The sequence below is a fragment of the Leptodactylus fuscus genome, chromosome 2, assembly GCF_031893055.1.
Source record: "Leptodactylus fuscus isolate aLepFus1 chromosome 2, aLepFus1.hap2, whole genome shotgun sequence".
Lineage (NCBI taxonomy): Eukaryota > Metazoa > Chordata > Amphibia > Anura > Leptodactylidae > Leptodactylus > Leptodactylus fuscus.
In genome coordinates this window covers 110949174-110973084 of record NC_134266.1, presented here as the reverse complement: position 1 = coordinate 110973084, position 23911 = coordinate 110949174, and the positions used below count along the sequence as shown (strand labels likewise).

The window sequence follows — 23911 nt, the reverse complement described above, 5'->3', positions numbered from 1 at the left end:
GCCCGAAGAACTAGCAGGATGCTTATTTTTTCTGCTAGCTGAAAAAAAAATAGCAGAAAAAGATCAGCTACCGCTTCCCATTTAAATAAATGGGATGAAGATTTCAGGTTGAATTTGAACAAATTTTGAGACAGGTTGCACCTCAAATTCATACCTATTGTACGTGTAGTCTGGAGAGGACTAGCTACTAGTTTTCTAGACATTCTCTGTGACCCATGCAGAGGTCATTGTGCATGGACCGGAAAAAAATAAACTGTATCCATCATCTATTGTGAAAGGTATATTTTATAACACAAATGTTATCTTTCTTTGGACTGCTCTGTGATGATAATGTTATAACTCCTGGAAGAATGAACAGTGTTATATCTAATAATATACAATAGAGAAAAAGTAACATCAAAAATTATACAACCAATGGGGCAGCTATGAAAAGTTGTGGAGGCATCTTAAAGCGTAACTAAACTTTTGGACAACTTTTGATTTTCTGGCAGTATTTTTGTCATTAATACATTTTGTAATATACTTTAATAACAAATTTTGGATTCTTTCTGTGAAATCCTGCATTTTTTCACTCTTCCCCTTCATTCTGTTTTTGCCTCTCACTGATTGCCACTGTGTGCGGAACTGTGTAAAATGTAGAGGCGGGTTGGTCACTTCAAACAGTTATATCTCATCCTATCCTACTAATATTATAATCCTATCCTACTAATCCTATCCTATCCTACTGTGAAAGTTTGTGTGTTTGGATGTTTGTTCCTCAATCACGCAAAAAAGGCTGAACGGATTTGAATGAAATTTGGCACATAGAAAGACTGCAACCTCGATTAAAACATAGGCTACTTTTTATCCCGGTACATGACATAGCTTCACAACCGCTAGGAACGAATTTAGGTTCATACTAGACTAAAGGGCCCTTGATGACGTCATCACAGGTTCTTGAGCCATCTACGATAGGATCACACTATTGTGTGGGTGGAGCTAATTCGGATTGAGAAGGACAGTGTGGGAAGCTGCTGACAATGGCATCTAATGGAATGGGAGGAGAGAAGAGAACATGCAGGCTATGTGTGGGCAAGAGGGGTATATGGGGGGCTACTTTTTATCCTGGTACATGACATGGCTTCACGACCGCTATGAACGAATGTAGGTTCATACTAGACTAAAGGACCCCTGATGATGTTATCACAGGTCCTTGAGCTGCCTACTATAGGATCATGTTATTGTGTGGGTGGAAGCTGCTGAGAATGGCATCTAATGGATGTAACAGAGCCGAAATGGTAGAGCAGGCGGATCATGGACAGCAGCAATTGGCTAAATATAAGCGGATCATCAACAACAACACACGGACAAAGTCGCGGGTATAGGCTATTATAAAACATACAAACTTGCTTGCGATACTTTTATGCAGCCTTGCAATAAGTGATAGAAATATCCCTATCATGACTATGTTTTCAACCAGTGATATCTTTGGAAATTTAGAAAGCACTACAACCTTAGTCTTCCCATTCATATGACACAAAAAGCAAGTTTTTATGTTTTATAATATCCAATGTTATAACGATTTGAAGTGACCCTACCCTTCCCTCATTTTCATTACATCTTAGGCTGGGTTCACACAATGTATTTTGGCACGTAATGTGGCACGTAGACGCCGCGGGAGCTTTTGCGGGCCGTATATGCTCCCATTGTTTTCAATGGGAGCCGGTACCGTATACGCGGCAAAATAGCACCGCGTATACTGTACCGGCTCCCATTGAAAACAATGGGAGCATATACGGCCCACAAAAGCTCCCGAGGCGTCTACGTGCCACATTACGTGCCAAAATACATTGTATGAACCCGGCCTTACACAGCCCTGTACTCCCGTACAGTAATATTTGGTGAGAGGCAGGAACAGCTCTCAAAATAGAAGCAAGGGAAAGAGTGAAAACATGTAGGATTTCTCAGAAAGGAGACATTTGTTGAAAAAAGCATATTACATATTTATTAATGATATAAATACTGCCAGAAAACAAAGTTATCCAAAGTTCACTTACGCTTTAATTAGGTACTCCCACATTTTCCTAAATTTTACCCATCCTGCACACTCGGGGACTAGTACAAAGAATCCTATCCTGATGAAGACAAATACAATGAAAAATTAAAAACAATCATGACATGTCCATTTCTGTTCTCTCTAACTACACTGATAACAATCATCAAATCCTAAACTTATAAATGCATCCTAAAACTACATCAATTAAAGTTTATACATCTATGAACTGAATAAGGATGAGGCAGAAAAGTGCTTTCTGAAACTATTTTAATTAAACTTAGAAGTTTGTGGCAAATGAAAGTGAAACATTACCGCCATCTACTGGTTCATCTTTAAAGCTACTGTTCCAAATAGCAAACAAACAAATAGTAACGACCTAAATTTAGAATTTAAGTAAAGTAAATGTAAAGTAAAGTAAAGTAAATGGTTGCTTTTTTTGTTCTTATAATTTTATGAGAACTGACCTGTAAACATAACCACTTCAGTACAGGGCCAATTTCTTTGGTTCAGGACCAGTGACATTTTCGGGCTTTAACGTATGTGTGGTTTTGAGGGCTATAACATTTGAGCAGAACATGCCTTTCCAATTTCTCTTCCCTGCCAAGCTGAAGGTGACTGAGAGATTGATGGAGACTCAGGATCATCTTTGAAGATCCCGAGATATCCTGGAGGCAACCACACACTTGAATGAGACTTTTCTTTTTATAATTTTTTCTACCGTTAAAGCCGATTATCTCTGGAAAAAGGGGGAGTACTGATACCCCATGTAACTCTAACCTTGACATCTGCCTTTCCTTCTTTCATGGGTAGTTTGTGTCATGGAACATGGTGGGCCTAAACATTCCTATTAATAGAAAAAAGGAACTAACTGGTTATGTTCTGAGGCTTGCACATACAACATAGTAAGCAAACCAATGAGTTATTGGAACTATTTTATGTAATTTAAATAAAATTTTAACACTAACATTGTTGAGAGGACCACGATTCTCTCCCTTCACTACAGCCAGGAGACCCCAATTCTTAGTAGATCCTAAAGATTGCACCTGCATCTAATTGGCATTTATAGCATGTTCTGTGGATATTGCCATATATTCCAGATGAGTATACCTCTTTAAGTGCAGTCCAACACCATTAATTTGTAATCTACTCTTCCAAAGGCCATGAATGTGTGATTGGTAACAGTCTGTTCCCGAGTTTCCCACCTAACAATACCTTGTTATATTGGGTATAGCTGCAATTTGAAAGTACATAATGCATATAACATTGTAGTGACTTTGCACATTAATACAAATTAAACTGACCTATCATGAACAGTAGAATGCTTATGTACTGTGAACAATTTCTGATCATTCAAATTTATTTCTTATGGATTATTAACTTACCTCCTACTATTATGCTAAATAAATAAGGTTCCAATAACACTATTTAGATGAAGAAACAATCTTAAATTTTAAAGAATTATTGTTGTACAATGGAAAGCAATAAAAGCTGCAGACAGTGTGTCAATTCCAATGGTTAAAAGGTGAAGGAAAGGAAAATGCAGCACTTTTGACTTGCAAAGATTTAGTTTTGTGTGTGATTTTGTAAGTGGATAACTACTGTCAAAAATGAGAAGTATGATAATAAATGATACCATGTAAAAAATTATTATGGATGCACAAGGCCAGTAGGTTGTTTGCTCTTGGAAACCATACTTAGGAGATTTTCTGGTGTACACAGGAAATATAGTGCTCAAAGGCAGTGTGAACAAAACCTTAGTAGCATGGTGTACACTGCTCCCTCAAATGCAGTAAAAAAAAAAACAAAAAAAACCAATACAGTGGTCTTTTAAAAAAAGATGGCTAGTATGGAAAACTGAAAATCTTCACAAAGAGTTGGTCACTTAGAGAGGTTTCACTATATGTTGGTTTGATATAATTGCTTTCACACAAATTTGTAAGTCTATTCAGATCACATTTGTTTTTACATCTGTTTACCAGATGTAGTAGATGCAATAACCAGATGTAAATAGATGGCTAAAAAAAATTACTGATCTCTCTCTCTTTTTTTCTGATTGATGGACACACAAGTATGGTAGACTACATAATTCTGTTCTTAATCCCTTCCTGACATCTGCTCTAGCTCCTGGGTTTCCGCTATATTGTACAGTTGAGACCCGGAGCTAATGCCTTAATTAGTGTTCACTCTGATCACAGAGTGATCACACACACACACACACACACACACACACACACACACACACACACACACATATATATATATATATATACACACACACACACACACACACACACACACACACACACTCCTTTCCCAGTGGAAAAAAAATTACCTTTTTTGGAGCCATCCTGTTTCTATGACAACCGAGAGCCTTATGAAGGCTCCTGGGCCTGTCATTGTATTACAGCTATTATAGCTGTAGTATCAAAAGTCTCAGACAGGTTCAAGGCCACTATGGGGCTTTTATAATAGTTAAAAAAAAAATAATCAAAACCGCTGGTTTTCACTGTTTTACATCTGGCCCTGCAAAAAAGAAGCACTATGCATCCCCATACATAGAAAGATTTAAAAAAAAGTCGTGTATCAAAATATGGCAACTCTATATAGTAAAAATAACTATATAAATTTGGTATCCCCGGAATCACACCAACCCATAGAATACAGGTGACATATCATTTTGGCTGCACACAGAACACCGTAAATACAAAGCCTATAAGAAAGTGGAACAAATGCAGTTTATCTCCAGTTTCACCCCATTCTGAATTTTTTTTCCAGCTTCCCAGTATATCGTACAGAATAGTAAACAGTAAGATCACAAAGTACAATTTTTCCCTCAAACATTAAAAAGGGCCTGAATTCAGCGCACTGTCAGCTTTCCGGTTATGTTCCCCTGGGCTGGAGATATCAGTGTCGTTAGTTTCGGCACTGATCTGTTCCTGACTTTCCATAGCCCTATACTGTCAGAGGGGGCGCTCCTTATCGCCCAGTGATGACGCTAAGGTAAAATTGTCAGGAACGCCCTTCTGACAGTGGGCAGAGATCGGTGCCCGGGGCACATAACAGGAAAGCCGACAGCGTGCTGAATTTAGCACACTGTTGGCTTTCTAGCGGTCTATAAAGCCGCATGTGCCTGACAAAATGAAAGGTCCTCTTTAAGCCCCTGTATGGCTCTGTGACAAAAATAAAAGTTATGGGGTTTGGATGTTGGGGAAAAACAAAGAAAAACAGATAATTTTTTATTTCCTTACATTGGTCTCTATGTAAACAGATTGCATTCCATTTACATCCAATTTTTGTATACCTTAAACAGACCTGCTAAACAGATGTAAAAAAAACTTGATGTGAATAGACTCTATTATGTATATTTAATCTCTGGTTATGTGTGGTTTTGTTAAATATACTTACATTTGCCCATGTGTTTTAATTTATCCCTAAATAAGGCATCTTCAGAAATAACACTGTTAGAGTCACAGCCACCAGAAACAGAATGGGATTCATTTGCTGAATTTAAAAAAAAACAAAAAAACACAAGAATAAAAACAAAGTTGCTACTACTGTAGTTTAACAGACTGTTTGGCATGAACATTTCGTTAATACTAATACATTGAAATACATTGAAACATGGATACATATCAAGACATCGGTAACTTATTTAGGCTTGGTTCACTTATGTGATGTGGACTCCTAACAGATCCTCCAGCACACATTCAACAGATTCCAAATGACATGTCATGCTGTATATACTACATAGGTATCCTAGTAGTTACAAGTTATAAGGGATATCAGTCTGATCAGTGGGGGTTCAGCCAATCATAAGAACTGGCTCCTGTGTGCCCAATATAAACAGATTGGCATTGCTCAATTCGACGAGACTGATCATTTATTTTTTGCAGTGGTCAATAATGGCCAGTTATTCATGTATATTTTTGTGATTCTTTTACAATGGTTATAAGAATAATAAAGTCAACGGTTAGGTAGCAAGCTACTGCTGAAAATTTAATCATAAGAGGACCTTTCACCGATTTGGGCACAGGCAGTTCTATATACTGCTGGAAAGCTGACAATGCGCTGAATTCAGTGCACTGTCGGCTTTCCCGATCTGTGCCCTGGGTAAAGAGCTATCGGTCCCGATACCGTAACTCTTTAAAGTCAAAAGGGTGTTCCTGACAGTCAGTCAGGCATGTCCTTCTTCACAGCAGCGCCTATCACACTGTGCTGTGTGAGCGGGGAGGAATTCCCCCTCCCCTCCTGATAATACTCGTCTATGGACAAGCACTGTGAGCAGAGGGAGGGGACGCTCCTCCCCGTTCACACTGTACAGCGCAATAGGCACTGCTGTGAAGAAGGACGTACTTGACTGACTGTCAGGAACACCCTTCTGACTTTAAAGAGCTACGGTACCAGCACCGATAGCTCTTTACCCGGGGCACATATCGGGAAGCCCGACAGTGCGCTGAATTCGGCGCACTGTCAGCTTTCCAGTAGTATATAGAACTGCCTGTGCCCAAATCAGTGAAAGGTCCTCTTTAAGTTGGTGATATTTTAGATATACGCAAAGAAGTGTCCATGTTTGTACATAGCTGTATAATGGGCCCCCAGAATGAATTTTACTGGTAGGCCATAGACACTCCAGCACAACACTGTATACAATGTATGGCCAGAGTGCTTATTTGTATATGACTGCAATAGACTGCATTACAATAGTATTGTCTATGGCACAAATAGTCTAATATTAGAATGATCAAAACCCCTAGGGGGAGTTTTAAAGGTAAAAAATAATAAAAGTTTTTAAAATATTTAAAGTTTAAGTCACTCCCTTTTTCTAGCAGACATATAAATAAATAAAAGTAATAGATTTCAATGAGAGTGACACTGTCTGGGTACCGATGATCTGTGGGGATCCTGGGTGTCAGAACCCCACAGATCTAATATTGATGTCCTAACCTATGAATACACCATCAATGTTAGAAACCAGATAACCCTCATCCCCCCCCCCAAATTACAAATGCTTGCAATACTTGCTAATTCTATTGAATATGCATATGAATAATTAGCACTAAGTATATATGCATTAATTAATTTTAGCTACAATCAAAGTTCGATTTATAGAGAGAGAGAGAGAGAGAGAGAGAGAGAGAGAGAGAGAGCGCTCATCTATAAGGTACAACTGCAAGCAGAAAAGCTATTGATTTTGTCCTTGGTGTCATTTTCTTACTTGATATTGAAGGGCAAAAATTGAAATCATTATTCACGGTCATGCTGCTAGACTTGGATTTCTTTGACTCGTATTTCAAGCGATCTGAAAAACACAAAACCAGACAACTCTTGTTTCAACTTTGGAACAATAATAATAATTAATAGAGTAGACTAAGACAGCAGACATAAGTACCTATTAAAAACCAACATTTTAAAGACCACTAAACTACAAATCGGGCACATTTAAAGTAAGAGAGAAATCCATATAGTTCACTAGATAAGTAAGCACCATAGTAAAAATAAGTCAGTCTGCTTATAAGAAGTAGAACGCCTGCGCAGTCTTGCCTTGCGGCCTTGAAAAAATGGCCGCCGGCCGGCAGGCGCAGGCGACCCTACCAGTGTCTCGCTGGCAGAGCCGACTGCGCAGGTATCAGAGCTGACGAAGAAGGAAGACAACAAAGAGGAGGATGCAACTGAAGAAGAAGGCATCGCTGGAGCCTGTTCTCGGGCAGCAGTGGGGATGCCCCCATCGCCGTTTGAGCGCTGGGGCCCGCCCTCATTGCTGCAGAGAACTCATTAGCATACCGGTAAAAGCCGGTTTTCTAAGGAATGGCGTGGCGGAGACCACGTCTAAAGGTAAGAGACGAATAGCCTTTCTAAAGCACACAAAGCAGCATTTTAGTGGTAGAAACCCTTTAAGATATCTATCAAGCAGTCTTCCTGACAACATCGCTCAGTTGATGTCTGATCCTTGAAAACTGTTTATTTTTTTTCTGGAGATAATTGCTCCATTTTACTGAGCAACACTTTCCATGAGGACACAAAGCTTCATCCATTTGTCTATGTATTATATTATATATTTTCATGCTAGTCACACCACCTTCTTGTCTAAGGAATCGCTGAGGGAGGTGGAGTCCCATAAAGGCAGAATAGAAGCTTGGGAAAGCCTAGCTATTGCAGGGTCCATCGCAGGAGGCTCTGACCACTTGGAAACACATTGGTCTGAGAAGGAAAAGGGTGTCCAACTTCCTGGGGAAGGCAGGGGGACTTGAGTAGTGGTTGTATTCAGAGGAGGGGTACAGGAACAGACACAGACACTAACAAGCAAGGGGTTGATACAGTATATACCTGGATGCAGACATATCTGTACTTGACATTGGGGCCTCAGGGCTCTCACTAATAAGTGAAATACTGATTAACCCCTTTCCACTGTATCCATTTTTCAATTTTCATTTTTCACTCCCCACCTTCCAATCTCCAGAACTTTTTTATTTTTCTATTCAAAGAGCCGTGTGGAGGCTTAAGTTTTATGGGCCAAATTGTACTTTTAAATGGTTACAGTACAGATAGGATCCTTGAGATAGCAATAACCCTTTAATTGGTTTGCTGTTTTTTCAACACTGATTGAAATCACAATGTACCTGTGTGGTTAAAAAACAAAAAGGCACATGTTTAATAGCAGCCTTATGCAGACATACGGGTTAATATAAGGTACATGATGTGGCTCATAACTTTTATTGTGACGCAAATGGCGTTACCAAATTAATAAACCCAAGTGCCTCACATTAATATTACTAAAGGGCAGGCTCACACTATTGTTGTTAGCATCCATTGCTCTCATCAATCATAAAATGAGAGCAACAGACATTAGGTTACAGAAGTAGATGGAGCCCCTTCAGTGTAGTGTCCGTGTGCATTTACTGACGTTTAAAAAGCAGGATAGAAGTTTTCTTCTATTTTATTTCATTCATCAAGTTTTTGAAATTTCTGATGTTACATAAGTGGACAAATATGACGGAAGAAAGATAGAAGACAGGGTCCATGATGTTTTTTTACTTTCTAGTCAATGGGAACAGAGACATCAATCTCTCTACTACTATTAATGTCTGTTGCTCTATGACAGGTGACAGCAACAGACATTCATAATGGTAGAGTGAACATATCCTTATTCCATCTACTAGGTCTTTCACCAAAGTATCTAGAGATCTTGAAGAATCCATGCTTTAAAGGGCGAGAGTTGCTTTGGTGAAACAAGTTGTCTTTAAAGATATAAGCAAAATAAATGAAATAAATAATTTAAAGTCACAGAACACAATTTAAAATTTTATTGTTATTAAATTTAACATATTTGGCAAAAAAAAAAAAATGTTTCAAAATATATAAATTAAAAACAACAAAATAACAGCACTTTAGAACAGCTAAACATTAAACATCAAACTCAAAATTCAATTTTTAATTCCTGGGTCTTTAAAGATGGCGGCAAGACAACACACGGGAGCTGTCCTGTTCATATGACAGCCGGAAGCCTAATGAAGACCTCCCAGGCCTGCGATAGTAATATAAGCTATTGAGGCTGGGCCACAGACTGCAATACAGTTGCATGTTCAAGTCCTCTAGGAGGTGCTAATAAAATAGTTAAAAATAAATAAAATAAATATTCAAATCATCCCCCTTTCCCTAGATTTTAAATAAAAATAAACAAAAGACAAACAAATAAACATATTATACATCCCGTTGTCCAAAATTGCCCAGTCTACAAACTTATAACATATTTTTCCACATGAACACTGTAGCAAAAAAAAAAAAAAAAAAAAAAAAAACGCTAGGGCTTTATTTGCCTTTTTACCTCCCATAGAATCTTAGCAATCTTACAATGCACTGCAATAAAATGCATTACTATTGCATTGTATTCATAATCAGACCCTCTTTGGAGTTCTAAAAACAACAGTTAAAAAAAAAAAAAAAAACACTATGTAAAACCCATACATGTTTGTTATCCCTGTGTCTCAAAATGCCTGGTCTACAAACCTCTAAAAATATTCTCTCTCATACGGTGAACATACAATTGATTCCAGGTCTTTCTGTAGCTCTCCACAGGTGGTCCTTGGCTTTTGGACATCTCTTCTGATAATTCTTTTCACTCCTCTGTCTAAAATCTTATGGGGAGCACCTAGTCATGGTTGACTTATGTTGAAATGATGTTATTTCTACTTCCGGATTATGGCCCCAACAGTGCTCATAGGAACCTTCAGTAGTTTAGAAATTCATCTGTAGCCAATGCCATCAGTATGTTTTGTAACAATAAGGTTGTAAAGGTCTTCAGACAGCTCACTGGTTTTACCCATCATAAGAGGTTTCTTGTGTGGCACCTTAGAAAGAGACATCTTTTTATAGGCCATCAGTTGCACCAGCTGATATTATATTTCTCTAAGTGGCAGGATTGCTTTCTGGGGTTAGATCATAACTTGATTACCAGGATTACTTTATAAAATTTATATATGAATATTTATATATTAAAATCTAGAAGAGCACTAAATACAAATTTCTGGCTGCAGACTTCAAGCGGCATGTTGTATACATTCTAATCTCTCTCTCTCTCTCTCTCTCTCTCTCTCTCTCTCTCTCTATATATATATATATATATACATATAGTACATACTGTATATACACACACTGATGAGCAAAAGGGTAACAAGGTTTTGAACTTTTGACTTTCAGGTTCCATAGGCTTTCAGGCTTTCATAAACAATCATCTTGACTATCTCATGCATAAATTTGACGTACAACTATTTAGCAAGTAGACCGGAATCGAAAACATCGAGGCAGTGACGAGAACACTCACAAGGATGCTTGGGATTGGGACAAAAGGACGGCAAGACCATGTCCTCATTGATGTGAAAAGAAGACACCAACTTTGGCAGAAAGGATGGTAGAGGACGAAGGACAACTTTGTCCTTGTGAAAAACCAAAAAAAGAGACTGACGAGACAGAGCAGTCAGCTTGGAGACCCTGCGAATAGAAGTAATGGCCACCAGGAAAGCAGGCAAAGAGAAATTTCTCTCAGAGCCTCGAAGGGGGGAGCCTGAAGCACCTTAAGAATGAGGTTAAGATCTCCAATAGGGAGGGACACAGTGAGCCACACCCTGGAAAAAAAGTCTTCATCTGAGGATGGATAGCCAGAGTCCCCGATCCAAGCCCGACTGAAGGAAGGCCGGGATCCTGGGCAGAGAGAAGGAAAGCAGATGACAATTGCCATCCTCGCACCAGCAGACTTAAGCCTTCCAAGAGCGATGGTAAATCTTGGCCGACTGAGGTTTCTTGGTCTTGAGCATGGTCTGAATGACAGGCTGAGAGAAACCATGACGGGCTCTGAACCTCGGCCTCAACAGCCACACTATTACATGCAGCTGATGTAAGGTGGGGTGGAACAGCAGCCCTTGAGAAAGAAGGTTCACTCACAGAGGAAAAGGCCAAGGGGCATCTGCCAGCAGAAACATAAGATCTGCGCACCAAGCCCACTGAGGCCAATCTGGAGCTACCTAGATGGCAGGAACTCCCTTGACCTTCTTGAGGAACCGAGGAAGAGGAGAGAAAATTGGTACAGAAGCTGAAAGTCCAACCTGGGAATCACAAGAGTTTAGGTTGCAACCGCTTGAGGGTCCTGGGAACTGGCCACATAGAGGGGGAGCTTGTGATTCAAACGGGAGGCGAAGAGGTCAACATCTGGAGAGCCCCACCAGGAGCATAGCTGGAGAAAGATTTCCTGATGAAGGAGACCAATGGTCTGGGTCGAGATTTTCTCGGCTGAGAAAGTCCACTGCCCAACTGTCCACTGCTGGGATGTGGACTGCTGAAAGAACAGGGACTTGAGGCTTTGCCCACCTGAGAGAGCAAGAGGCCTCTAGAATGACTGCATATCTGATTGTTCAGGTAGGCGACAGTGGTGGATTTGTCGGACTGGATGCCCCTGGAGGAGGGAGGTCCAGTGACATAGAGCCAAAAAGATGGCCCTCAGTTCCAGCAGGTTGATCTGGAGAGAGGCTTCCACCGTGGACCACAGGCCTTGAACATTAAAAATACTGAAGACCGCACCCCAGACTAAAAGGCTGGCGTTGGTGATAATAACCTACCAATGGATGGGGAGAAAAGACCTTCCTAGGGAAATTCCCAGGGAGGAGAGCCGCCATAAACCTTGTGATGGACGCGAAGAGGCAAAAGAATCAGGTAGTCTAAACTAGACTGGATCCTATCCCAGTGTGCCAGAATAGCCAGCTGAAGAGGCCGCGAGTGGAACTGGGAAAAGGGGACAGCCTTGAAGGACGAGACCATCAAGCTGAAGACCAGCTTTCAGAACCGAAGGTAACACTGAGAATTCCTCCAAAGGCAAGACATACTGGTCCGAAGGGCCAGGACCTTGGACTCCAAAAGAAGAATCCTGCACTGATGGGTATCAAAAATCATACCCTGAAATAGGAATATGGAGGTAAGGGTCTCGAATGTCGAAATTCGCCCAACTCCATGGATGCGACCACAGACCGTAGAGACTCCATGCGAAACCTGCAAACTCGAATAAATTTATTGAGAGTCTTTAGATCCAGGATAGGACGAAGAGAGACATCCTTCTTGAGAACGGTGAACAGGGTACAATTAGTGTGGCGTACACGCTGAAGACTACACACACACACACACACACACACACACACACACACACGAAAGAAAAGAAAAATTAAAAACAATGTCAGGGCTAGTTCACACAGAGTTTTTTGCAGGTGGATTTTGACGCAGAATCTGCCTCAAAATCCGTCTGCAAAAATGGCTCGTATTGACTTCAATTGGAGCCGCTCGCAATTTTTTTTTTACGCTAGCTAGTAGCGGGAAATAAAAGCGAAATGCCTTTTCGTGCCGCGGATTCCACGGCTGATTCAGCTCGAGATACACTCCTGTTTAGGCCCATTCATTTGGTTTCCGAGACCTTTTTCTCCATGTGAACATACCCTAAGACAGAAAGACCTGAGTCAGGAGCTTATTGAGTGCTGTGTACACAGTGATTGAGTAGGCATGAACGGTAATAAACCTTCCCTGCCTTCTCTATTAGAGCTCCGGTTGTAGTTACAACTAGCTCCCAGTTTCAGCAGCTGCACAATTTTGTGTAACTGCTGAAAACTACTTAGACATAACAGAACAAGGAAGTTATTATCCAGATGTTTATACTCAATGAGCAGTCCAGAAGTGGTTAAACGAGGTGCTGATAATGGGCAGAGAAGTGTCTGAATTTCAGCCAATTTCAGTCAAACATTTTGTTACTTCTAGTGGATAAAAATTTCAGCATGGTCATGTGATTTACGGTCCATGGTCATGTGATGGAGCACAAAGGTGCACAGCTCATTACCAGGCGCATGAGTGATTACTGTGCTGTGACTACTGTATAATGAGCTGTGCACCTGTGTGTCCATCACATATACATAGACTATAAATCACATGACTATGGCCTGTATACATCACATGACCATGGTTAATATTTTATCCACTAGAAGTAAGCAGAATGAATGACAGCAAGCAGAGATCTAAAAAACTGTGAGGAATTGATACAGAAAGTATATTGGAAAATTGTATAACCTTTTATTATACAAACAGTTATATAATTTGTCTCTCAATATTGGCCTGAAAGAGGACAACCCCTTTAAGGATTCTACTGCACATACTGTAGATGAAATGTTTGAATACTCATTAGTTTAGCACATACAGAATTAATGAACATTACTACTTTCCTTCCCTGAGAAAAGCTTAGATCTGTCACGGGCTTAAGTCCACAGACAAGTACAGTTTATACATTTCCTCACAGACATCCTTGTAATTATTATTGCTCTAATTAAACTTGCTTCCATAGAGACTTTTTTTTTTAGATTTCTCTATGCATATCTGAAAGTACTTTGATGTGATAACTTGAATATTGTTTTATTACCTCTTTCAAGTGCAAGGAGAAATTCCCTATTTCTCTGAAGTTCTCTCATGAACTCTTCGTTCTGTAAGAAAAGTGCAATCCTCTCATCCTGCAAATACTGCTTCAGCTTGCGCTCCTGATCCATGGAGCCATGCTCCTTTTTGGAGTCCTCTTGGTGTTTTGAAGGGGGTCCATGTTGGCAGCTCTGTTAAATAGGAAAGTCACTTCATTATTTAATTAAATATTTTGACAAAGCATGAAAAAAAGGCTAGGCCTTGACTTTAGTAGTAATGATTCCTGGTTGTTGTAAAACTGTGAATATCACACCAACTACAGTCCTATGAAAAAGTTTGGGCACCCCTATTAATCTTAATCATTTTTAGTTCTAAATACTTTGGTGTATACAACAACCATTTCAGTTTGATATATCTAATAACTGATGGACACAGTAATATTTCAGGATAGAAATGAGGTTTATTGTACTAACAGAAAATGTGCAATATGCATTAAACCAAAATTTGACCAGTGCAAAAGTATGAGCACCTCAACAAAAAAGTGACATTAATATTTAGTAGATCCTCCTTGTGCAAAGATAACAGCCTCTGGTCGCTTCCTGTAGCTTTTAATCAGTTCCTGGATCCTGGATGAAGGTATTTTGGGCCATTCCTCTTTACAAAACAATTCAAGTTCAGTTAAGTTTGATGGTTGCCGAGCATGGACAGCCCGCTCTCAAATGATCTGAAAACAAAGATTATTCAACATAGTTGTTCAGGGGAAGGATACAAAAAGTTGACTCAGAGATTTAACCTGTCAGTTTCCACTGTGAGGAACATAGTAAGGAAATGGAAGACCACAGGGACAGTTCTTGTTAAGCCCAGAAGTGGCAGGCCAAGAAAAATATCAGAAAGGGAGAGAAGAAGAATGGTGAGAACAGTCAAGGACAATCCACAGACCACCTCCAAAGAGCTGCAGCATCATCTTGCTGCAGATGGTGTCACTGTGCATCGGTCAACAATACAGCACACTTTGCACAAGGAGAAGCTGTATGGGAGAGTGATGAGAAAGAAGCCGTTTCTGCAAGCATGCCACAAACAGAGTCGCCTGAGGTATGCAAAAGCACATTTGGACAAGCCAGATTCATTTTGGAAGAAGTTCCTGTGGACTGATGAAACAAAGATTGAGTTGTTTGGTCATACAAAAAGGTGTTATGCATGGCGTCCAAAAAAACTGCATTCCAAGAAAAACACTTGCTACCCAATGTAAAATTTGGTGGAGGTTCCATCATGCTTTGGGGCTGTGTGGCCAATGCCGGCACAGACAATCTTGTTAAAGTTGAGGGTCGCATGGATTCCACTCAGTATCAGCAGATTCCTGAGAATAATGTTCAAGAATCGGTGACGAAGTTGAAGTTACGCCGGGGATGGATATTTCAGCAAGACAATGATCCAAAACACCGCTACAAATCGACTCAGGCATTCATGCAGAGGAACAATTACAATGTTCTGGAATGGCCATCCCAGTCCCCAGACCTGAATATCATTGAACATCTGTGGGATGATTTGAAGCGGGCTGTCCATGCTAGGCAACCATCAAACTTAACTGAATTTGAATTGTTTTGTAGAGAGGAATGGTCCAAAATCCCTTCATCCAGGATCCAGAAACTGATTAAAAGCTACAGGAAGTGACTAGAGGCTGTTATCTTTGCAAAAGGAGGATCTACTAAATATTAATGTCACTTTTCTGTTGAGGTGCCCATACTTTTGCACCGGTCAAATTTTGGTTTAATACATATTGCACATTTTCTGTTAGTACAATAAACCTCATTTCAATCCTGAAATATTACTGTGTCCATCAGTTATTAGATATATCAAACTGAAATGGCTGTTGCAAACACCAAAATATTTAGAACTAAAAATGATTAAGATTAATAGGGGTGCCCAAACTTTTTCATAGGACTGTATATAGTCAAATTCAGCAGCAACTCAACAAACCTAAAGGGAATCTGTAGTAATAATGGATACATTATGATATGCTTAATGCAGGCCTGAGGAAGCAGTATATAACTTAATCATAATAAATAAGGTAATCTAGGAGGCTCCTTTAAACGAGCGAGCTGCTGAGATGCTGGAACACTCACAGGCACGGTGCGAGGAACAAGTTCAGCAGAAGGACAGCTTAAGAGGCATCTGCACGCGACTTTGTTTGCGTATTGTTCTTGGCAACAACACGTGTATACACATGCAATTGTTGCTGGCGATGATCAGCCTGCGGCCGCGTTTCGGCTCTCCTACATCTCTGTATATGCGCTGTCTACCCAGGTGTATCCTATCTGAGCCTATCCAAGAACAGCTGAAAGACCTGTGATGATGTAATCTCGGGTCCTTTAGCCTAGCCTGAACATAAGTTCAGTTCTAGCGGTCGTGAACTCTGGGCATTTAACTGCATAATAAGTAGCCTATGTTTCATTCCAGGTCACAATCTATGTATGTGGCAAATGTCAGCCAAATCCGTTCAGCCGCTCTGGCGTGATTGAGAACCAAACATCCAAACACACAAACTTTCACAATTATAATATTAGTAGGATATATATATATATATATACACTCACCGGCCACTTTATTAGGTACACCTGTCCAACAGCTCGTTAACACTTAACTAGCTGGTACCCGCGACTTCGTCTGCGGTGATTGTAGAAGTGGGTATATACAGGCATGGGTAAGGTTTTCGTACTGTGTATAAGGTATGGGATATGAAATGTAACTTTGTATCTTGTTTTTGCTGTAATTCAGACAATACATGAGACTTTTGTGTTGAAGTTAATGTGTATTTGGGCTGCTATACGGTGTTGTGAGAAACTTTACATAGTGACTTTGGGACAGAAGTATTTGAAGTTCCCGCCGATGGCATTTTTTGATTTTCGTTTTTGACTCCCCTCCCTCTAAACCCCATAACTTTTTTATTTCTCCGCTCCCAGAGCCATATGAGGTCTTAATTTTTCCTGGGACAAAATTTTTTTCATGATGCCACCATTAATTATTCTATATAATGTTTGGGAAGCAGGGAAAAAATTCAGAATGGGGTGGATTTGAAGAAAAAATGCATTTCTGCGACTTTCTTACGGGCTTGGGTTTTACGGCGTTCACTGTGCAAACAAAATGACATGTCCCCTGTATTGTGTTTCCTTACGATTCTGGGGATACCACATTTATATGGTTTTATTTACATTTTGACCCCTTAAAAAAAATCCAAAACTGTGTTTAAAATTTTTTTTTTGAAAAGTCGCCATATTCCGACAGCCGTAACTTATTTATACGTGCGTGTACGGGGATGTATAGGGCGTCTTTTTTTGCGTGACCGGGTGTACTTTGTAGTTCTACCATTTTCAGGAAATGTTATTGCTTTGATCACTTTTTATTCAAATTTTTATCAGAAACAGTGAAAAAACAGCGGTTTGGCACTTTTTACCATTTTCCCGATACAGTGTTTACCGAACAGGAAAAATATTTGTATAGCTTTGTAGAGCGGGCGATTTCGGACGTGGGGATACCTAATATGTATGTGTTTCACAGTTTTTAAGTACTTTTATATGTGTTCTAGGGAAAAGGGGGTGATTTGAATTTTTAATCCTTTTTATTATTTTTTTATATTTTTTTTCCTTTTTTAAAAAAAATTTTTTTGCATTTTTTAGACCGCCTAGGGGTATTGACATGGGTGGGGGGTGTCGCGGATTGTCAGAGCGGTGGGGGTCGGCAAACATGGCTGCTCCGGAGCGTTAAAGAGAACCTCCTGGAGTATCGTTATGGTGAGGGGCAAAGTGGTAAAGTATATGTATATGTGATTGTGTGGGGTTAGGGGCGAGGCTGTAGAGGGCAATATGAATTTTGTGGCTTGCTATGGTCCAAAGTGTGTGAGATTGCAGAGATGGTGGTGTGAGTTTGGGGTTTGTGGGGGTCCTGGCACAAACGTATGTGCGCTATTGTGACGAAAAGTAGCCTATTGTTTAATCGGGTGTATTAACTATGTTTGTGGAAAATTTCAGCCGAATCGGTCGAGCGGTTTTTCCGTGATTGAGGAACAAACATCCGAACATGCAAACATCCAAACACACAAACCCACAAACTCACAAACTTTCACATTTATAATATTAATAGGATTTCTAATCAGCCAATCACATGGCGGCAACTCAGTGCATTTAGGCATGTAGACATGGTCAAGACAATCTCCTGCAGTTCAAACCGAGCATCAGTATGGGGAAGAAAGGTGATTTGAGTGCCTTTGAACGTGGCATGCTTGTTGGTGCCAGAAGGGCTGGTCTGAGTATTTCAGAAACTGCTGATCTACTGGGATTTTCACGCACAACCATCTCTAGGGTTTACAGAGAATGGTCCGAAAAAGAAAAAAGATCCAGTGAGCGGCAGTTCTGTGGGCGGAAATGCGTTGTTGATGCCAGAGGTCAGAGGAGAATGGCCAGACTGGTTCGAGCTGATAGAAAGGCAACAGTGACTCAAATAGCCACCCGTTACAACCAAGGTAGCCAGAAGAGCATCTCTGAACGCACAGTACGTCGAACTTTGAGGCAGATGGGCTACAGCAGCAGAAGACCACACCGGGTGCCACTCCTTTCAGCTAAGAACAGGAAACTGAGGCTACAATTTGCACAAGCTCATCGAAATTGGACAATTGAAGATTGGAAAAACGTTGCCTGGTCTGATGAGTCTCGATTTCTGCTGCGACATTCAGATGGTAGGGTCAGAATTTGGCGTCAACAACATGAAAGCATGGATCCATCCTGCCTTGTATCAACGGTTCAGGCTGGTGGTGGTGGTGTCATGGTGTGGGGAATATTTTCTTGGCACTCTTTGGGCCCCTTGGTACCAATTGAGCATCGTTGCAACGCCAAAGCCTACCTGAGTATTGTTGCTGACCATGTCCATCCCTTTATGACCACAATGTACCCAACATCTGATGGCTACTTTCAGCAGGATAATGCGCCATGTCATAAAGCTGGAATCATCTCAGACTGGTTTCTTGAACATGACAATGAGTTCACTGTACTCCAATGGCCTCCACAGTCACCAGATCTCAATCCAATAGAGCATCTTTGGGATGTGGTGGAACGGGAGATTCGCATCATGGATGTGCAGCCGACAAATCTGCGGCAACTGTGTGATGCCATCATGTCAATATGGACCAAAATCTCTGAGGAATGCTTCCAGCACCTTGTTGAATCTATGCCACGAAGAATTGAGGCAGTTCTGAAGGCAAAAGGGGGTCCAACCCGTTACTAGCATGGTGTACCTAATAAAGTGGCCGGTGAGTGCAATATATATATATTGCATTATAATTATTTAGTTATTAAAGGGGCTCTATCACTGGCAAGAGTCATTTTTAACTACCGGTAATCACATCTTTCCTTTAGAAAGGCTAATCCACACATACCTTCTGTATGTAAATTGCCTCACTATTGTTCGAATAAGTCCATTTTTATTCATATACTAATTAGCTTATCGGTGCACAGGAAGTTGTTAGCCAGCTCTCCTCTCTATGCTGTGTGCAATGTATGAGAGCAGGGAGAAGGAGTTAGCAGCAGCAGCAGCCTGTGCTGTATACACAGGAGACAGTGCTCAAAGAGACTTCCGGGGTGCACAGAGAAGGCTCATTAGCATATGAATAAAAATTGACTTATTCAAAAATTCTACTGAGGCAATTTACATACAAAAGGTACATGTGGAATAGCCTTTCTTGAAAACCTAGGCACAGTCAGCGATGAACATGGTAAGCGCTTCCACCAGGACATTTCAGTGATGGAGTCACGCTATCAGGGTCAGTAAAGTGCAGTGAAGTTAGCAGACTACTGTTGGATGCTTCAGCATGATTTGTTAACCCATCAGTATAAGTGGAAGTCCATAGCCAAGAAATTTAAACCATGAACATGTTTAACGAATTTTTGCACATATTTTGCAGATATTAGACTTCAAACTGAATTTTGGTTGGGTCAGTCCCTTACAACTACTGGAGCCTACCTTCAAGGCTCCAGGAAATGTAGTTTTCACTACACATCGTCAGCCCGAAAATAATATACTATCGTCCTCCTGATGAGCAAACTAAGCGAAACGCGTTGAGGGCAAAGATATAGCATATCAGACAGACTGTATATAGTACAGCAAATGCACAATGTGAACAGGAGTTAGTATAGTGGAGCGTGTACTTTGAAAAGCATACAGAAACGACTGATGCTTGTATGCAGCCACGGGTTGCCATTATTGACTCCTGCTGTGCGTGCCTGATATGGTCTGAGGACCATTTGAACTGGGCAGGATATCGTTAGTTGTTTACCCCTGTGAGGTTTTATAGTCCATTTAAACTCACAAACAGGTTGACAAATTTACTAACTGGATATTGTGAGAGTCAGACCTATAAAGTGAAGAGTGGCATACTTACCTGGGGTTCAGTCAAGTGACATCAAAGTAGCACCTGATAACGATTTGACAAGGGACTACAATTACTATATTTTTATGGGGGAAAGATACTACAATTTTAAAAATTAGTTAATAAAAGTTATGTTTTATTTATGATAGCTTCTGGGGGGACTATTTTAGGTGCCTCTAATTTATAGCAATTCGTAATTTATATTGTTTTTTTGTAAGCATTAATTGTTTTGCAGGGATATAAATCAATTATTTTTGCATTACCATCTTTGAGAGGTGTATCATTTTTATTTGTCGGTTAGCAGAAGTGGTTGAAGGCTTACTTTTTGCGGTGCAAACTGTGCTTTTTATTGATTCTGTTTGGGAAATATGGCTTTTAGATCAGTTTTTGTTATGGACGTGATCATACCAAATACCAAATTGTCTTGTGTATCATTATATACATTTTTAGGATTTTTTAAAAATGTATTTAATTTTATATAGGAAAGGGGCACTTTGGGGGCTTTATTTATCCCCATCGTATCAGGATCAACAAGGTATGTGGGGTATTCTCCGCAATATCCTGTCCTTCGAAGGCGACCAGGCTTCTTGGGGGACTTAAATGAGTTTGTGATTTTGCAAAAATGCTATATTCTATAAATCACAGACTTGGAATGACCAACTTCTTTTATTAGGGCTGAAAGGGCCACCCCTTTGGCCTTCATCTGGACAACCTGCTGCTGAAGGGTTTCACTCTCTTTGGAACGGCACACCATTTTTGCAAAGTCAGTGAAAACTGGAAAGTTAGGCTGCCAGTTAAATAGGGTTTGTCAGATAATTAAGGAAATTAACACCAGGGGCCAGGTTAATACCAATAACTTGCAGGTATCTGAAAGTCTTTTCTAATTTTGATCGGTGTTCTTTTTCAATAACCTCAATTACATTTTTGTTCTGTGCTAAAGAATTAATACAATTTATGAAATAAGCTTAACATACTGCTATTTTATTTGTGTTAGGATATAATCACATAGGACTACACAATGACCTTGACATTTAGGAAACTGTGTGTTGTTCTCCAATTTTGATCTCCAGTGTATATTTTAGAAACTTTAAATCTTATTCATTAATTTATTTACTTTTTTTTTTCAGCTCCCCCTAGGGGACTTGAACCAGCGATCATTAGATCACTTCTACCATAGACTACAATACTACTGTATTGCATACTATGGTAACATTTGCAAGAGGGGGTGGATTTTGGTGCGGAATCCACATCATAATCCGCCCTCTCACAATGGTGGTCTATGTAGACTGCTAGCATTCTTTTTTCCACTAGCGGAAAAAAAGAAACGAGCTGCTCTTTCTTCAGGCGGATTCAGTGGCTGAATCAACTGCGGTGTTCGCGACAGGACCCTCCAGACTAGGCCCATACATTTGGGCCTAATCCAGAGTGGAAAGCCGCGACGGAATATGACATGCGGAATCCCCATGTGAACGCAGCCTTTGTGTTTAAACCTTGCTACAAGTGGGCCTCAATAGTTATATACTATGGTAGGTGTGGGCAACCAGTTGGTATCGAAACCAAGTGGCGCCTGCGATTTTGAGTTGTTCGGAGATTGAGGAGGGAGTGTCGTAAGACTAATGTAAAACCTCATGTGCTGCGGTCACATCTCACCACAGCACCTGAGGGGTTAAGTGCCCTGAGCAGAGAGGTCTCTGAAACAGCAAAAACCCCACGACTACGGCACCTGCTTGGCTCATAGATCCCAATGTGGGTGCTGTATTTAAGGCTAGGCATCTGCCATGCAATTACGGTGGATGTGGGGTAAATCAAATTGGAAGAGAAAAAAACTGAATAGTCTGAAACACTCTGGGTGAATTAATTATTTGATTAATCACCCAACTCTAGGATACACTTTCATTGTTTAGGCTACTCACACAAAATAATACCAAATTAATAATTCTCAAAACCAATTTAGAATGGTTGACTAAACAAGTGTGATTTGCTCCAGTGTACACAGGGGAAAGTAGTAAAATAGTAGCACAAAGCAAATTAATATAATTTAAGGTTGCTATTACACAGTTGTGTTTTTGTTTGCATTAACAAGTGCATTTTAAAAAAAAATCAAATGTTTTTTTTTTTTTTTTTTTGCATTTTTGATAAGTGTTTGTTATTTTTATTGGTGTAGAAAAGAAACAAAAAAACAAAACAAAAACACACATGTGTTAATCTTTTAAAGAGTTGTCCAGCATTAGAAAAATCACAAATGCATGATCCATAAACCATGCCAGGCCTGTTCAAGTTGGCTTCCAGTGTTGCAGCTCAGCAGGGTTTTTAGAAAGAAATTAGGCATTTTTTTTAGTCATAGTGAACCCTTTTTAATGCCATCATTCACTGGTCTTACCTTAACACTATCAATCTGCTGGGGTAATATGCGAAGAAAATCTTCAGGCAAGGTTCCTAGCAAAGGGGGGTTCCAATTCCTGCACAGTTTTGGTACTTGAGGGCCACTGGCTGGTAACACATCAGTCCTAATTTAAAATAAAAAGAAATTGTTTTCTAACGTCAATTCATAAATAAACAGGCAACCAATCGTCTTTCAACTTCAGTAAGAAAGGCATTCATTGTAGCACTCTCTACCAAGCACTCTTAGAGACTCCCAATAATGGAATCTTTGCGTAACACTTAAAAAGGGGTAACTGGAATAATGACATGACACCTTTGAGATCACAGATCAGATTTCATATTCTGAAGTGTCAATAGTACGATCAGATATATAGAGTATCAAATATCAGAGTTTAGATCTATTTCTAGAAAAAAAATGATTATCAACCGATCCCAAAATTATTTCTACTAGTAATAGTAAAGTAGATCCCACAAGAATAAAAAAAAATATTAGTACACTAAGGATGGCGGTTTATGAGTAACTAAGGATACTGTGTTGAGTCAATAGGAGGCGGTGAGGGGTGTCCTAGATGGGGGTGCCTATCAAACCTCACTAACGTCATCAGAGGGGGGAAGCTCAGTGATTAGGCATTCCTCTGAATGATGGGTGTGGCTTAGCGTTTATATACCCATGCCTGGTGTTCTTGCGGCCAGACATCACCGCCAGCCGGTTGATATGCTGTTGCTCATTATTCATTTGCTCACTGTTTTAAAGCATCGTACTATCATTGATAGCTCTGATGAGCTGGGTCCGGGCTATTGACCCAGGAAAAACGCTTCAGGCTGTATGCATGTGCACTAGGTAGTTATATCTGGAAGTGTAACGTAAGCTCTCAAGTTAGGAGTCAGTTAATACCTACCAGGCAGCCTATTAGCCATATGTGGCTGGTGTGTTCCCACCTATTGCCTATCTTGCCTTTTCACCCTAGTAGGTAAATTTTTGGCAACAATACCATTGATCTTAAAAGAGATTGGGAGTATGTAAAGGCAATGAGAAGAGAGTACTACATATTAGGGACACTTTATATTAGTCATTACTACCCAAAATTCACTATTCTAATTAGTCATCTGTCAATATATATACAGTCATGGCCAAAAGTTTTGAGAAT

General features: G+C 40.1%; 1 protein-coding gene across 3 annotated transcripts in view; it reads right to left on the bottom strand.

Annotated features, from left to right (window-relative positions):
- The window catches only part of CUEDC1 (CUE domain containing 1), a 139869-nt gene that overhangs the window by 41247 nt on the left and 74711 nt on the right, over positions 1-23911 (bottom strand). For all 3 annotated transcript variants that reach the window (XM_075264392.1, XM_075264394.1, XM_075264393.1), the window contains 4 exons: positions 22762-22888; positions 13974-14157; positions 7251-7334; positions 5441-5536 (listed from right to left, as the gene is read on the bottom strand). In XM_075264392.1, the coding sequence (XP_075120493.1) occupies positions 5441-5536; positions 7251-7334; positions 13974-14157; positions 22762-22888 (491 nt within the window). The remainder of the gene's footprint in view (positions 1-5440; positions 5537-7250; positions 7335-13973; positions 14158-22761; positions 22889-23911) is intronic.